The sequence below is a fragment of the Urocitellus parryii genome, chromosome X (genome assembly GCF_045843805.1).
Source record: "Urocitellus parryii isolate mUroPar1 chromosome X, mUroPar1.hap1, whole genome shotgun sequence".
Lineage (NCBI taxonomy): Eukaryota > Metazoa > Chordata > Mammalia > Rodentia > Sciuridae > Urocitellus > Urocitellus parryii.
In genome coordinates, this window is record NC_135547.1 from 95,906,026 (window position 1) to 95,924,270 (window position 18,245).

General features: G+C 36.3%; 1 protein-coding gene across 1 annotated transcript in view; it reads right to left on the reverse strand.

Moving 5' to 3' along the window:
• The window catches only part of Maoa (monoamine oxidase A), a 70,579-nt gene extending 52,482 nt beyond the window's left edge, over positions 1 to 18,097 (reverse strand). The window contains exons 1-2 of the mRNA XM_026387585.2: positions 17,933 to 18,097; positions 1,206 to 1,300 (exon numbers count right to left, since the gene is read on the reverse strand). Of these exons, the coding sequence (XP_026243370.1) occupies positions 1,206 to 1,300; positions 17,933 to 18,005 (168 nt within the window). The 5' untranslated portion in view covers positions 18,006 to 18,097. The remainder of the gene's footprint in view (positions 1 to 1,205; positions 1,301 to 17,932) is intronic.
• Between the last annotated feature and the right edge of the window lie 148 nt (positions 18,098 to 18,245).

Below are 18,245 nucleotides of genomic sequence, written 5' to 3' on the forward strand. Positions count from 1 at the left end.
TTCTAGTTAGATATATGCATTCTTTATTTCCAGTCAATTCAACAAGTCTGTATTTTTTCCCTTTTTGCCAATCCTCACTTAAGTCTTCACAGTTCTTATTTATTTGTTCTAGCAAAGGGTCTCATTAATGACTTTCTAATTGCCAAATTCAAGGGCCTCTTTCCTGCCTTCATTCTTTACCATCTGAGTCTGTTGAGCATCCCTTTCTCTTTCCTCCACTGACTGGCATAGCACTGCTCTAACCTCCTCTGCATCTACAGCTTCTCTCTGGTTCCTTCTGTCTCTGCCCACCCGCCCCCTTTAACCTATAAGCTCACCAAACATCCATCTTTGGCCCTATTTCTTCCCACCCTGCATCCCCTCTGTGTACTTCCATCAGCTCCCACAGATTTAGTCACATGCAAACACACTAGTAGTAACTATTTTAGTAAATAATATAAGTGTACACTTTTCCAGAATGGTATAAAAAGGACAGTGGTTTAGCAAGAACTGTGGTTCCTTCTCATATAATCCAGACCCGTCTTGAACAAAAAATCCAAGGGAAAAGTTGCACAAAAATACATACATTTGCTCCTGCTTACTGTGACCATCAGCTGAGTACTGCTGGATAAATAAACAAGGAACCTACAGTATGTGTGCGTTTGGGGTGTATAGACACTTCCAGTCCAGCAAAACCATAACCCTACCTGAGATACTACATACTTGATGATTTCAGTCTCTAGTTTTGAAATTATGACACTATATTGAAGTTATTTGTTCATACTTGTTGTCTTTACTAGAATGTGAGCAACTGGAGGTCAGAGGTTGTCATTGTTCAGTGAGTGCTTGTTGATGAGAATGACCCTTTACTTCATGAAGTAAATTAGAGCTATGGAGGACAAATGGCTTAAATGCATGAATTCTTAATATTTCTTCCAGTTCTGTGACTTCCAAAGGCTCCAATTCTATTTTTAGGGTGTTACCAGAGATTGAACTCAGGGGCATGCAACTACTGAGCCCCATCCCCAGCCCTATTTTGTATTTTATTTAAAGACAGGGTCTCACTGAGTTGCTTAGCACCTTGCTTTTGGTGAGGCTGGCTTTGAATTCACAATCCTCCTGCCTCAGCCTCCCAAACTGCTGGGATTACAGGCATGAGCCACCATGCCCAGCTCACTTACAGTTTTGAGTGAGATAAATCATATGCAAGTATTAAAATCACTTACCCTCACAGTGTATGTTCTTCCTCCAACTCTGTCCCGAGCTTCTAAAACCAAAACATTAACTTCATGTTCAGATAAGAGTTTGGCAGCAGCCAATCCTAAAGGGAAAACAAAAGAGAACTATTAACATCTAAATGCTAGACATACAAGATTTAACCAGGTCTACCCATAAAATGAGTGCAGGGCATTGCACATACTCCATTGATTTTGATGTTTTTTTCTAAGAAATTCTGACCACACTGATTAACTGAATTTTATTACACAGTTGCTGAATTTTACTAACTTATTTACTTTATTATCTAACATAAGGGATTCAAAAATCTCCTAATTCAATCATCTTGGTTGACAAAAATGTAATAATTTTGATAATATGTATTTTGTTTTCTGGTAATAATCAAATTATGTTTAGGGAATTTTCTAAGTCCCATGTCCAGAAATTCTGATCATATAAACAAAAGTGTATATTTTCCTGAAGATTCTCCCTGGTTACACCAGCTCTCAGTATATCTATGGCTTAACTTAAAACCCCATATGATTATCTCTTCTGGTTTATATCAGGATGACATTCTTCCTAGATCTAGTTTCCCTCACTAGATTCTAAGTTACCAAAAGACAGGAATCATGCTTCATACTTTATTAAATGGATTCAAACAAAGATGAGAACAGGTTTTAATCTGTAAATAAAAGCTTTTAATAAAGATATAATATTTTTGAACTAACATAGTAACATCATAAATATTGAGCACAATGTAGTAGATTAACATTATATTAAGAGAGCCTGATACCACAAGTGTGGTGGCACCCGCCTGTAATCCCAGCTATCTGGAAGACTGAGGCAGGAGGATCACAAGTTTGAGACTAGCCTGGGCAAATAAGTGACACCCTGTGTCAAAAATTTTTTTAAAAGAACTGGGGATGTAGCTCAATGGTAGAGTGTGTGCCTAGCATGCTAAGCCTCTGAGTTCAATCCTCAGTGCCGTAACTAACATGAATAAGTAAATAAATAAATTATTAATTGATTGATTACTGATGTTGACCTTGATATGATCACTTAGCTAAGGGATTGTTTGTCAGGTCTCTACCAAAAGTTACTCTTTCACTCCCATTTCCCTAGTGTACTTTTTGGAAGGATGGTTATGCATACACTTTATCTAAGGCATGAGCAGTTATATTCTACATCTTTACAGCTGTCATTAAGAAAGATTTTGGGCATGGAGATAAAAAATGCAGATGTAAAGAAGATGAGATTAAGTAAAAATATAGTCCTAAGTATGAGTAGGAATTTTTGGTATCATATCTGTATACATTCAATAAAAATATTTCCACATCCCATCCAATGAGAAGGGCTAGAAAAAATAACCTACCCAGTGGCAATGAGCATTCCAAATACCCAGCTTTTGATTTCTAAAATTTCACTTATCACTATGGTGACCTATTATATATCTGAGGCAGGAAATGTACAAGATGAGCCTTGAACATTAAATTATACTAGAAAGCAAGAACACTATCAGAGTACTAGGATTATGTGAAAAAGATTCAAGAGCCTGCCTGTATAAACTTCCACTGTCCAAAGATGGAACAATTTGAATATCAAATAAAAATAACTACAGCAACTTAAATCCATGAGTTTACAACAATAACAAACAAAAACTCTCATTGTCTACCTTTGGAGAATTATAAGAAACTAATAACATTTTGAAAAATTATATACAAAAGAATCTAGCATTTATTAGCAGGACCTATAGTAGTTGTGCCCATGGAAGCATCTTATCTCCACAGTAGCCTGCAGATCCATGCTAAATGTCTTCCCTTGTTGCCTGTTACACCCACCCCTCAGAGTATTTTTCATTATTCCTGTATTCCAGATAAGAAAAACAAGTGGCTGATATGACCATAACCAAACTCAAAAAGCAAAGGATCTGATTCTTCATACCCTACATGGAGCCTTAATAAAACCTAATCTAGCATGTTAACTCCAAATGAGCTTGGTAAATGCCTTTCGGTGCCAGCAATAAACAATCACTACTCAGAAGACTAACTCCTTTTTATACTTATTTTGTATATCATTATGCATTTCACCCTCTCCTTTTCACTATAAAATTCAAAGATCACCTGTAGAAAAAAAATATCCCAACTGGATTAGTTTAGGATTAGTTTAGGGACTTTTGCCATAATCTTTCAAAATGTTTATTTAGGATATTTTGGTAAACAGAATCAAATAGTTAGGAAAGGCTCTTAAGTTTGAAGACAAGTCATCAAATAAAATGTGACTACTATAAAAATAGATTTTATAACCAATGTTTAATTTTTCACATTTATTATTAAAAGAGAAAAAAATCTCACCTTGAATCTCATTTTGTTTCTAAGTAAGATAGATTGCTAAAGCAAAACTAAAAGCAATGTGTATTATAGCTTTTCCTTTCTCTCATTTTTCTATCAATTAATGTCCACATAGAATACAGAGTAAGAAACCTACACTTCCTCAAGGTTAACCTGGGTGGGAGTGGGTAGAAGGCACCTGTTTTGCAGCATTTGGGATTCCATGGTATGTGTATGTGTGTGGATTTCAGACCATGAGTGTGGATTTCAGACCATAAGTGTGATTTCACACTACAACATGATTGTCTATTAAATCAGCAAGTATTTATGACATTCACTGTTGTGTAGGAGCTGAGGCCTTGGAAAGCAGTTCATAGTCTAAAGTGTGACAAAAGCCTATAATTCTCCTACCTGTGTTTTTGAGGGAAGAGGTCTAAGTGGACATATTAAAATCTATGGAGCCCTCTCTCAAATCATGACAAACAGAGGTAATTAGGAGTAAAGGTCCCAGGACCCACAAGTGTCCTGTGGTTTTCTTTGAGTGTACAGAGCCCAGAGAAACCACAGTCATAAATGGATGAGAAAGAGAGAGAGAGAGAGAGAGAGAGAGAGAGAGAGAGAGAGAGAGAGATAGAGAGATAGAGAGAGAGAGAGAGAGAGAGAGAGAGAGAGAGAGAGAGACACTACATTTACAGTTTGTTAAAGTCTTATGGTGTGAATAAGGTGATCTGACTTACTTTCAAATGCAAAAACTTGAAAACTATGGGTCATGGCGTAGGCAAAACTTTAATCATATTGCACTATTATATTTTTATCTATTTATTTATCTTTGTGTTACTGGGGAATAAACCCAGGGGTGCTCTACCACAGTGCTACATCCCCAGTCCTTTTTATTTTGAGATAGGGTTTTGCTAAGTTGCAGAGGCTAGCCTCGAACTTGATGATCCTCCTGCTTCAGCCTCCCGAGTGGCTGGGATTATAGGCATGTACTACCATGCCTGGCTTGTTGCAGTATTTTAAATAGGGCTGATGAATTTAAAATGATACAATTCTTCTCCTGATGTCACTCTCTTCAATCATTTGGGTTTTACAGAAGCCAAAATATTGAAGAATTTCTTAAAGAGGTTTTTTTTTGTTTGTTTTTTTTTGTTTTTTTTGTTTTTTTGGTTTTTTTAAGGAAGTCTGCTAAAAGCACACCTTATTAAGAGTTCAGGCAATGATAGCCCTGGTTATTAGATCAGAAGAGCCTGGGTGAGAGGTTGCTTGCAGCCAGCAGAGGTGTTGTCATAGCAACCTCAAACCAAGCTCCAGCTTCTTAAAGCCACTGCTCATGGAAACTGCTTCCATAGATTCTACAGTGCTTCCAACATCCTGGAATGGCTATTGTTCCCCGATAAATGATATAGGAAGTGATTTTACCTATATGGCACACCTTGGGATTTAATATCTGTGATGAATCCTTCAGGAAAATTACACTTTTCTCCCTGGGCTATAAATCTCAGGCATCCTTTTAGGGTGGAACCTAGCTTCCACACATATCCCTGCCTTCTCTACCTTGCAAGTTTCCTCTGTTTTTTTTTCTTATTTCTTTAAGCAAATTCATATTGCCAGAGGAAAAGATGAAATTTCTCCATTGACTCATGCCATTCTTTCCAGTTCCTGTATGCTTTCTGATTTTCTTCTATAACACATGATCTGCTGTCTCCATTTCCTCCATACAATAAATCATGAAATATGAAAAATGCTCATGAAAAATGCTCATGAAAAATGCTCAGTGGCCCCACTATCATTGTAGACAAACAATATAGTCACCTGTCATACTCTGTTTCAACTACCTATATTTTTCTCCTTAGAACACATCATTACCTGGCACCATGCACATGTGCACACAACACACTTTCTATAATTATTTAATTAAGCCACTGTGAAAATAAGGTCTTGTTGTGCTTACTGCTATATTTCCAGAGCCTGGCACACAGTGGACCATCAGGAAACAAAATAAATTATTTTGTTGAAATAATTTATTAATGAATGGAACCTTCTTCAGAGATTGCAATTCAAAAACCCTCACAAATTCAATGGTATGTGTTCCTACTGAAGGGCATTCACAGCTAAAAAAAAATAATAATAAAACAAAAATCCTATAATAAATTGGTGAAATAAAACATATCCTGGTACAGGTTCCTATTTGATTCTCTTAATATTTTCAGTATCTTTGAGGGATTGTTTCCAAGATGCTCATGGATACCAAAATATATGGATACTCAAGTCCCTTATATAAAATGATGTTCAATTGCATATAACCTATGCACATCTTCCATATACTTTAAATCATCTAGATTACTTGTAATACTAATTACAATGCCATGTAAATAGTTATTATGGTATATTGTTTAGGGAATAATTATAAGAAAAAATATGTACATGTTTAGTACAGATGATATTTTTTTTCTCAAATGTTTTTTGGTCCAAGAGAAGTTAAATATGAAAATGTGGAACCTATAGATACAGAGGGTCAAGTGTATTTTTGGAAGAGTTTCCACTATAGAGTGTGTGATAATCCTAGTAATGTTTCTTCAGCCTTTTTTTTTTAATCTGTAAAAGGAGATAATAATAATGGATCTTTCCTGGTGTCTAATATTAGGATTATACAAGGTAACACATAATTACTCAGTCAAGTGATCAGTATGTAGTAAATGTTATATTATTGCGAGCTGTCATCATCACTATCATCCGTAAGGTCACTGATGACCAGTTTTCTAAGGCTCGTGGTTTTGCTTCAATCCTAAAACTTCTTTATGCTATTCTAGGTAGTGTTGATCACCTTTTGTAATTTCAGGTACTATCTTAAGTACTACTTCCCTGGTCCTGATTACTCTAATTCAGGTTTTCCCAAAGGGTATTCTGTGGGAAAGAAATTTCTTGGGATGTACACAGGATTTCTCAGGGTTGTTCTATAAGATAAATACATGAACAAGTTCATTGTGTTCCAGAGTATAATAATGGAATACAAAAGGTGCTATGGAGACACTAAAGCCAGCTTGCTAGGGGTGATTTGGGAAGGCTTCCGGGACTTTTGCCATGATTGGCTTGACACCCATGCTTATGGTGACAACATAGCGGCATTAAAGTCAGAAATGATGTAGTAATGCCCACCATTACAATTTTATTTAACATCATATGGAAGGTACTAGCCAATTACTTATTTTAAAACCTTCACCAAGTATAATAAACCTACCTGAATTCATTCCTTCAGCCAACAAATAACACTGTGCTCCTAACTAGTTCCTAATCACTGTCTTAGATGTTGTGATGCAGAGATGAATATAAGCAAGCACTCACAAATCTTATATTCAGTTAAGATATGCATATAAATAAATATTAAGTGTTATAAAATATTAATGAAATATTTAGTTCTGTAAGATAAATCAAAGCAAAGGGAAAGAAGTATAACAGTAGTTAGGGAGTGCTTTTTTAGATAGGGTCATCATGGAAAGTCTCTTAGAAGTGACATTAAAGCAGACTTTAATGAAGTAGGGAAGTGAGCCATGCAAGTATATGGGGGAAGATAAAAACAAGTTTGATGTGCTCAAAGAACAACAAAGAGGCTAGCACAGCCACTCATTCGAGTGAGAAGATGAAACCAGACTAAGAAGATACAAAATGACATCGTACCTTGTACATTTTGGCAAAGTCTCTGGGTTTTGGTCTAAGCATGATGGGGGAGCCATTGAAGATTAAAAGTAGAGGGGTGGGACTGGGGATGTGGCTCAAGTGGTAGCACGCTTGACTGGCATGCACAGGGCACTGGGTTTGATCCTAAGTACCACATTAAAAAAATAAAATAAAATAAAGATGTTGTATCCACCGAAAACTAAAAAATAAATATTAAAAATAAATATTAAAAAAAGTACCCCAATTGATTCAAATGTATGAAATGCCAAGATCATTGTAATGTCATGTGTAGCTAATAAAAAAAAAAAGACCATCCTGGTTGCTGTGAGGAAAGCAAACAATAAGGAAGAAGAGAGGAGGGGAGGACGGAGACTAAATAAGAGGCAGATCTCTGGGAAAGTGATCATAGTGGCTTGGACAAGGGCAATAGACCACAATAGTTTGAATGAGCGTGGCTGTGGTTGCAGTGGGGGGAAGTGGTCAGACTAGGGGCATATTTTGAGGCTAACCCAGCGAGGTTTGCCATTTGAATGGCTGTGGTGTATGCCAAAAAGAGAGAAGTCAAGAATGGCTCCAAGATTTTTGACCTGGGCAACTAGGTAAATGATGGTACCCCTTACTAAGTTGGAAACAGCCAAGGTAAAATGAATCATGGGGAAATAGTAATCATCCTGTTTTAGAAGTATCGGTTGAGATGCCTTAAGAGGCTAACTGTGTGTTATAAACTTTTTGAGAACAGAAATGTATTATATAACCTTGTATCCCTAGAATAGAGCCTGCCAAGTTTCATGTATTCAAATACTTGTTGCAACAATAGAAGAACCACATGCTAAAAAATCAAAACAATGCTCATAAGGATGATGAGGGTGACAGGGAAATGTCCAATGCTACTTAGTTTGTCCTTATCTCAAACAACCAAGACAGATTGAAAAGAATAGGGTGTCAGGTCATTTTAACCTTTATGCATTAGTCAGCAGATTTTAAATACGACTAGTATAGTTTTTTTAATTTATAGTTGTAGATGGACAGCATGCCTTTATTTAATTTTTTATGCAGGGCTAAGGATCAAACCTAGTGCCTCACACATGCTAGGAAAACGCTCTGCCACTGAGCTATGGCCCCAGCCCACTAATACAGTTTTTGATCTTTAAAGCAGTATTGTATTTTCTGGCAGAAGAGAACAGAGAATATCAATGTACATATAAACTTGTTTCTGACACATACACCATTCCTATTTATCTATCTATTGAACTATCTAATCTATATCTATATCCATCTGCATCTTTGCTTTTTTTCAGAGAAATCATTCTCTGTTTTTTAAAAGGCCAAAGCTCATAATCCTTCACCTTTAATAAACTAAACAGATATGGTTGTCTCAAATGATAAATAGAAGAAAGCTAACAATTAAGTTCAATTTGCCCTGAATTCAACAGACTGGCTGTCTAGACAGTCCTAATTTATTTGATTATTGTTCAACATTCATCTTCACTTTAGATAAATGGGTCTCACTCAAGTTAGGGAATGCAATTATCCCTTGATTCATTATTTGTCCCCCTTCTTTCATTGAAACTTAAAATTTTAAATACTAACTAGTACAGTTTTTTTAAAAAAAATATTGCTGTAGATGGACAGCATGCCTTTTTGTTTAGTTTTTAAGCATGAGCATTCTACCCAGCCATACTCATATTTTGCATACTAGGATGGGCTATAGTTTAAAGTCACAGTTCTCAAAATGTTTTTTGGAACACTAGTCCTTAAGCAAGATGCTTCAGGGAAAACTATCAATGAAGTTGGGAGACCTTACACTGTTTCTCCTTCTAAGAAATTCTCAGAGAACACTGGTATATTAAAGGCCCTGAGAAGTTCTACAGGGGAAAAAAGACTAAACTCAATTTTTCCACCTACAAAGGGTGATAGATACCTTTCTGAAAAACGATGCCTCAAAACATACTGACAAATACACCATTGGTAAAAGATAGTTTCATCTCTTATATGATTATTCAACAATTATAGTAATAAATTTCCATAAGCAGGGCCCTAGGTGAACAATGCCTACAGAACAAGCCAAGAGTATTAGAGCAAAGTTTTGGTGTAGCTATAACTTATGTTCTGTCATATCACATAGTTCTTCTTTATCCCTAAAAGTGACTTGTCCCTGGCCAACAGAATTCTCGCATACTGCATACTAGGACTCTTGGAATGAACACTACAAGGACAATAAAAAATATAGACAAATGTCAGCTCACACTTATATTTTCAAGGCAATGTTCCCAAAGCAAGAAAACAGCAAAACCCACAACTTTTATTCACAGTCCATAATGAGCACTCAATTGATGAATATTGAATGAATAAATGCAGGCAACGCACGAAGAGATCTTTAAGCCACAGCTTACAGCTAACTCATTTAATTTGGAAATAGTCACCTTAAATGTCCATTTAAATACATTTCAGAATCTATTTAAAAATCAATGACACTACCATCAAGCATAACTTTCTCAATGAATTACTTTTCCTATCATTTACTCTATGTATAATTAACTATTCCCTTCTCTTTGCTCCCACAGAACTTCTGATCCAACCTTGGGTGCAGGTTGAGTATCCCTTATCCAAAATGCTTGGGCCCAAAGTGTTTTAGATTTGGGATTTTTTTCAGATACTGTTATATTTGCATATACATAATGACCTATCTTGGGAATGGGATCAAAGTCTAAACAAAAATTCATTTATGTTTCATATACACCTTATACACAATTGCCTTAAGGTAGTTTTATAAAGTACTTTCCATGTGTCTGCTTTGATTGCAACTTATCACATGAGATCAGGTACAGGAATTTTCTACCTGCAACATCATGTTGATGCTCAGAAAGTTTCAGATTCTGGAGCATTTCAGACACTTTGAAAAAAATCCTCAAAACACGCTTTGGGAAAATATGTTTTGAATTTCCAGATTAGGGATGCTCAACTTGTATCAACAGCACTTCAGGCTCATAGCTATAACCAACCCATGCTGCATAGAGGGGCACTGGGTTTCACATGAGTCATGGATAGACAAATGGGCTGACACATGAATTAGAGAATACCCTCTGACTAAAACTTTCCTCTTCCATGTACATCTAAATTTTTTCAAGTGCTTTCAATGGCCAACGATATCTGTAAGCAAATACAAATGCATGGTAAATCATAAATGCATATGTAATATCAATGACTTTAATATATAAAAATCTTTAAATACCTGTATTGGGAAACTACTAAAAGTAATCAATCACGTCAACCACAACAGTCTTCCATTACCTTTCCATTTCTCCCTAATTTTTTCTTTTCAAAACATGTTAGGTTTTTCTCTATTTGTCATGGGCTTATTTAAATTATAAAACATAGGTGCCTTAGTTTTGGCTTGAATGTTTTGACTCTTTTCATCATGGTCTAATACATTACCATTAACTCTCCCATGATATAATGTTTTTAATTATTTTTACCACTTCTGTGAAATTTCAGTATTGGCCACAAATAATTATACTACAGGGACAGTGACAATGAAGAGGTTTCCAGAACATAAGATGTTGGGCTGGTATGGGGGAAAATGTCTGTGTACAAAAACGTGCTTTTTTTTTTCCTTTTTGTGAAAAGGTCTAATAGCTTTCATCAGATTTTCAAAGGTACATTTGCTCCAAAAGCTGATCAAAACTGTTAAACCTCTACATATTATCTTAAACATACTAATTTAAAAATTAAATGAGTTTATCACATGAAAATAATTATACCTAATAGGTTGCCCCATATTTTGAAATTTAAATAGTCACAATGTAATAACTTCCGGTGTAATATAGTCTAATGTATAAATTACAGTCAAGCAACAGTTACAACATTTTAGAGCATAAAATTTCAAAGTAAAACATAATAATGTTTAGTGGAGATCTATTAATATGCCTATAGGGCAAATCCAATGAGGTCGGGAATAGAAAAAACACTATCCTGGTAGTCAGTATTGTAGGGGCCCAAGGCCAATTATGTCATGAAAAATTCTGTAGCATTTGGTAATTCACTTACCCCTCTGAGCTTCCTGTCCAGTCACTTTGATCTCTTATGGGCAGTCATTCTTTGATTCTTGGACATGGTTAATATGTAATTAACTCAACTCTCAAAGCTTATCTATCATCTGGTGTTAAAGTTCTTATTGACACTCTTACTTATTCAATCAATTAAATGTTGTTAATAATTGCAGCTTTGTTTACTTTGGCCTAGCAACAACAGGAAAAGGGATTTTAAATAAAAACTCAAAGAAGCCACCAGGAAAGTGTGAATGAGCACTTGTGCAGAGAGTCAGGCACCCTATTTAAGTTAGTGGAAGATGTCAACATGTGAGATGATTCAAATCCTTTCCATAATGAAACATGGAAGAAAAAAAAAATGTTTAAGAGGGGGTCCGAAAAAAAAAAAAAAAAGCTAAAGATATGGACCTTGATGAAGCTAATTACCAAAAGAGATACTGAAAAATATATCATATATAATTTAATCCAATCTCTTAAATTACAAAATGATGGCAAAAAGACTTTAAATTTCCCTAATACACAATGATAGATGACAATATAACTGGGAATAAGTCACCCAAAGGAAAATAAAAATTGCTGGTAAAAATGTAAAATAATTGTGACTTTAAATAAAGTGGAAAGTTAGTCCTAAAAGTCAAGTTGTCTCCAACACAACATTTAGAAAAGATTTTAATGCATTTTATGAAGTTCTAATCACTTAAACCTAAAAATTAAAAAAAAACTTTACATTATGAAATCCATCAATTTCTTAAATGCAAGTATAGTCTTTAGATAAGTACTGATAGGGTATCTATACTTTCTAAATTACAGGGCTGAGAACTCCTGCAAACTCCTGTATGTGATATAAAATGAAAATACAACTCCAGTTTTTCTGGGTATATCTGAGACCAAATACTGCAAGATTTTTCATATGTTAAAACATTTCTATGCCATAATTTCACAGATTTTATGAGCCAATATTTGACAATATATTTCTCCATCATTGGTCTCTGTGATTCATGAAATTATACTCAGATCTACTATTAAAAAGAATTTCTCATATGAGCTGAGGATTATGTATAAATTCAAATCAATTAATATTGACTAAATGCTAAAACTGCCCATTAAATGTCAGATTTATTCAAAAACTCATTTGACCATGAAGATTAAAAAAAAAAATCAGAACCCAAATAAATGTAATTCTTGTATTCGTTGTTCAGCATAGAAAAAATTTACACAGGAAAGTAAAAGTCTCCTAGTTTGTTTTTAATGAGAAATATATAAATTGGGGAAAAGTATCCTAAAAGATGCAAACGTAATTCTCAGGGAGCACTGAACTTTAGGGTATCCAAATAACTAAGTCATCAAAAATTAGTACCATTTTTAAATGGAAGCTTTTCTTAATCACTGTAATACTACACAGCATGTGCTGCCAAGCTCTGGGTTAAAATGCCTAAAATGGTCCTAGCATAAATGAGTGATTTATTTCAACAAAAAGGGAAACTGTCATATGTTGTGTACTCAATTTTTGAAACTAAGAACATTAGTCTTTCTTCTTGAAAAATGGCTTTTTTTTTCTTCAGATGATGAGAAAAATCCAATCCTTGCCGGCTTTATACAAACTGAATTCTGGGCAGCTAGTGCTTTCAATTCTTTTAATAGAGCTCAGCTTGTAAACAAAAATAAGGGGGGAATTCTATTGCTTAGACACTGTTTGGACACTAAAAGCTCTTTATACAAGACACTTTTGCAGATTTTTTAAAACTCCAGTGCTATGACAAAGGTGTTTTCACTGTGCCTTTGTTAAGTATTCACAGTTCACACAGGCACAAAAATCTGGCAGAGTTGGCACACCAGGGTCATCTCAATAGCTATCAGCATCACATCCCTAGAGGCACAGGGGGCAACTCTTTTCCTTCCCTGGCATTTCTGCTGGGGGCTTATATTAAGCCCTATTCATGTATGACTTACATTCTCCTGACTCCTTACTAGTGCGTCTCAAATCCTTCCTGTTTGGTATGTCTTTTTTCCATCCTCCTATTCCTATCCGTTAAAATCCTACTTCTCTTTGAAGGTCCCAGGACGTTGTTCATATTCATAACATTCATATCTATCTCACTATATTCATGTCAATTATTTGCCTACTTGATTACTTCTTCCAAGAGGATAGGGGCACCTTCTGGGCAGTGATGCTATTTACTCATCTTTATCTACCTCTATCCCTTGATCTAGCCACTGCATAGCATATGGTAGCGGCTCAAAAATGCCTGAACAAGTTCGGGAGCCAGAGCTACTGCTGCTTGTAATGAGTTGCTTTGAGGAATATAACATTCACTTTCCCCTAGACGTGTTCAGAGCTATAGTCAGATAATCATTAAGGAGATGCTGTTAGGAGGATTAAAATCTTAGGTGATCAAACTAGATTGCTTTTAAAACCCTTTAGACTCAAGGAGTCTGAAATTCTAAACAGTCCTGTGAAAGACAGTATGCATTGTCCCCTAGAGGTGGGCTTTTTTTTCTCTTTTCCTTGTTTTTCTCTTTAAAGAAAGACATCTCAGAAATTTCCAGTTAAGGGAAAATATTAAAATCTGTTGGGGCTGGGTTATAGCTCAGTGGTAGAGTGCTTTCCTGGCATGCGTGAGGCACTGGGTTTGATCCTCAGCACCACATAAAAATAAATAAAGATACTGTGTCCATCTACAACTAAAAAAAATCTGTTGCTGGTCTTCTATCATTTTTTCTATTTGTAGCAGCTTGGCTTATGAGCAAGAAAAATAAAAAGCATCTTACATTAGTAGCTCAACCACTATCCTTAAAATAAATCAAGAAATAAGAGGCAGAAATTGAGTGTAAATTGTTAAATGCAGATTATAAGCTCTACAAAGAGGATGGTGGAGTCAATGGGAGCCAGAGTAATCAATGAAAGGATCTTCCTCCAGGTACTGCAGGATGGATAGGATATAAACAAATGAACAGAGAGAATTTCCATGTTAAGAAAGAAAAAAATAGGAAAGTTATGAGGGAAAAAATAAACACAGTGTGGCACTGAGAACAAGAGGCAGCATGACTAAAGTTCAAGTCCAAGTTGGGGTACAGTAGGAAAAGCTACTTGTCTACCAAAGTGGGGCCAGATAATTGGGAACATGAAGGGTTCTTAAGAGGCTGGTAATAGGAGACCACTAAAAGTCCTAAACAGATGAGCAAGGTAATAAAAGAAGAGGTTAAAGTAAATCAAGTCCTGGAGAATACTGCATGTAAATTAGATGCAAAGGGAGAGCTATATTACTGTAAAGAGTGACAACTGGGAAGAGTATCATAATCAGGTAGGCTTCAGGGGTCAAAATTTTGCCCTGGAGATGGGGGTAGAGGAATGGTCACAGGGGAAGCAAAAGAGGAATATCCCCAAAGAGAATCTAGACCTGCTAAAAGGGTATGGGGGGGGCGGGTTGGGAATGTAGCTTTGCAGAAGAGTGTGTGCTTAGTGTATGCCAGACTGTGGGTTTGATCCCCAGCATCGTGAAAAATAAGGGGGTGTAGAGAATGAAAGAAAAAAAGTATGTGTCAAGAATAATAGAAAAAATAGTAGTAACTCCTTCTCCCACTAAAAAACAAAAAAAAAAAAAAAAGGAGCTAAGGAAGAGATGCTCAATTGAAAGACATGGTAGCTTTTGGACATGGTCAATTTATAGTATTTCCAAATATCCAGGAAGATAATCTAAAGGATAGAAGTTGAAAGAAAGAAAAGAATTCAAATTAGAGATGTGGGAGCTTTCTACAGATAAGAGAATGCTGAAGTTCTCCGTTGTGAAAGGGAGGACAAGTTCTCAAAAGCTCAAAAGTGATGAATCACAGAACCTTGAGATCATTTCAAAACCAGAAGTTCGCAAGAATATCAACTCAGTTAAAGGAAGGGGAAAAAAAACAATCAATGTGATATAAAAATTCAGAATTTGAAAGTGTCACAGAAAACATGAAGAGTTTTAAAAATTCTTGTTGATAGATAATGGGTGATGATGGACAAGGGCCAAAGTAAGTAAAAGAAACCAGTATACTAATAAATAAGTAGGGCTGTTTCCCCTTTCAACTATTAACATAGTATATAAAATTATTTAACTAGTGGGTGAACATAAAGAAGGGCTTTGTGGCTGTAAGACACACTCCATTTTATTCTATTAATGATAAAAGGAGATATAACAAGATGTGCAATTATTTGTACAAAGATAGTTATAATTCTGTTATCATATATTGATTTTGAGTAATATCATTGAGAATATGTATCCTCTGGATGTTACATTTAGGAATGACACTGCAAATGCTAAGTATTGGTCATATGTTATGAATGTGTGGGTAACTTGACAAGTGTTCAAGTCTCAACAAAAGTTAAAAGGAACATCCAAATGCATTTAAAACCTAGAGAGACTATTAACTCATGGTATATGGCCAAGCACATACAAGGAGGATGTGTTTTGGAGTTCACAAGAATGTATGGGAAAAAAATGCTGGTTCATGGAATACCCAGTCTATGTTGGGACCTAACAGAAACCAGACTTACATCTACTTTTATTTTAGTTGTGAATCATCTGGAAATATACTGAAGACAGAAAAAAATGTTTCTGGTCAGGTTGGGTATTAAAATCACTCAGATCTGACTGACAGAGATGACATTTGAGGAAGCCAAGTGCTTTTCCCACTGTCACTGATGAACAGGAAGCTGGCCTCTGGAATAAAGACATGAACTACTGCTCAAGAAATGCCTTCAATTTGTCCCAAATGGAAATGAACAAATTAATAATAATGACTATGAACAGATCCCAATTTGGTGGGGTCTTATATAATTTCGACATTCTCTTTATAAAATAGAAAGCAAAATTGTGAAAAGAAGATTCAGTATGGAACTAGTTATTTATTTAGCACAAGAAACAGAAGGGACTTCAAGCTGTAAGGCCATAAAGCATAAGGTTCATCAGCTACACGCTAAATCCACATCTGATAATGACCAAGTATTGGGAATCAGGTGGGAGAAAGGAGAAAGATCAATAAATCAGGCAGAGGGAAAAACAAAAGATAAAACTCTCTTAAAGGAATACTGGAGACAAGCAAAGAAAAAGGTAAGAATAAAATCCTAGAAAGATCCCCAAACTGTGTGGTATATAGACAGAAGAGGAGACAAAACTCCTAATCAATTAATCCTACAAATTATCATCATATTAATTTTCCAGTGACCAACAATCATGTTGCTTCTAGAATGCTTGCCTAGAAGGCAAGGTGTTTGAAAATATCAGTCAACAAGTGTTTGTTAAAGGAGTGAATAAATAAAGGAATGAAGGTGAAACAATAGAAATGCTCCTTTTTCTTACTCTCCATCAGAATCTGCTATCGTCTGATACTCCTACCTAAATGCATGTTTTTTTCTCAAACTGGCTGGAATTGCAAAGCAACAGTTCATCAGTTCATGTCAACCTCTTCTCTGGTGATCAAGACTGAGTCAAAAGCTATTTGTATCCAAAATTAATATATGAACATGTTCAGCCTCATCAAAAGATCACACATAAAAAAAATGGCTCCTTGTTGGGATACCTTATTTACTCCCTTCCACCTTTCTTCCCCTTCTTTCTAAATCACATTCTATAGGTATATTAGAAATTACTAACACCTGGGGAGAGGGGACAGGTCAGTGTGGGATTCTAGCTAGGACTGAAACATAACACAATCTCTAAATTTCAAACAATATTATGGCAATTTATATTAACACTATAAATTAAATATTAATATTAACAATATTAATGGCAATTTAATGTATTAATCATGATGAAGCTTCCAGGGAGATACCCAAAAGCCTTATGCACTACTCACTTGATCAACAACAAACCCAAGCCAGAACCAAGGGACAAAATGCAAGTCAGTAAGGGCTCTTAGAAAAAGGACACAACCTGCCCTCAGCCCCTGCTTCATAAAAACATTCCCTTGGGCAATAAAAGCCCTACACCTTCCTGCAAGTTCTGAAAAAATGGGAGTAGTAATAGGTTGAAACTAAGAGCTCACCCTTCCTTTTAATTTTTAATTTCACCTTTTCCTAAAGGATTCTATCTCCCTGCTCTTCACCTACCAAATTTTCTAAGGAAAAGTGCTTTAGAGAAGAGCAGGACTGGATACTACTACTACTACTACTACTACTACTACCACCACCACCTCAATACTACAGAAATTCGTAGTTCTGTTTAGAGCAAAGGATGTGAAATCAGTAAGGTACAGCAGCCACCTCAGTAATTAGGAGTGAGGGTTTTAAATGAGAGAAAATGGTTCAGCCACTTCCCAGCTAGGCTATTTGATCTCCTGACAGTTATTAAACCTGTCTCCTCCCAAGACTTCAGTTGCTTGGTTTTGTGAAATATGGCAAATTTGGCACCCACCATATAGAACTGCTAAGGACTGAGAAAATCTACAAAAAGTGCTAAATGTAACTGTAACTGCACAGCAAGAGTTAATTAAATATTAGTATTTAATAATAGTAAAATAATTGTGCCTCCCTCCCCCAGTTCACACCACCAGCAAAATGGACCCAACCCCCATTCCTACCTCGTAGGATTTGGAGCCTGGGCACAGTTACACTCTACACATCAGAGACCTCCAAATACCACAGTCATATTGCAAATCCCCCACCCCAGGCAGGCCAGGGACCCTCAGGCCACCGCTATGGTGCACACTGACCTGAGATGCCGCCTCCTATCACGACTACGTCGAACATGTGGCCTGCGGTACTCGCTTTCTCCTGACTCGCCATGCTTTGGTTGGAACTCTCCGGAGGCGGAGGCGTGGGTATAAGAGTGGGGACCGCCAAGGACCAGGCGGACCCTTTTACCCCCTCTAGCCCGGCGTCCGGGGGCGGAGCCAATCTTTCTAACGATACCCAGGGGTAGGGCAATGAAGGCGGGGCGGACTCTGGTGCTGACACTCGGGGAGCGCCTGGGGGCGGAGCTGATCCTTCCAGAGATACCAGCGGGGAGCCGGGCGCTGAGAACGG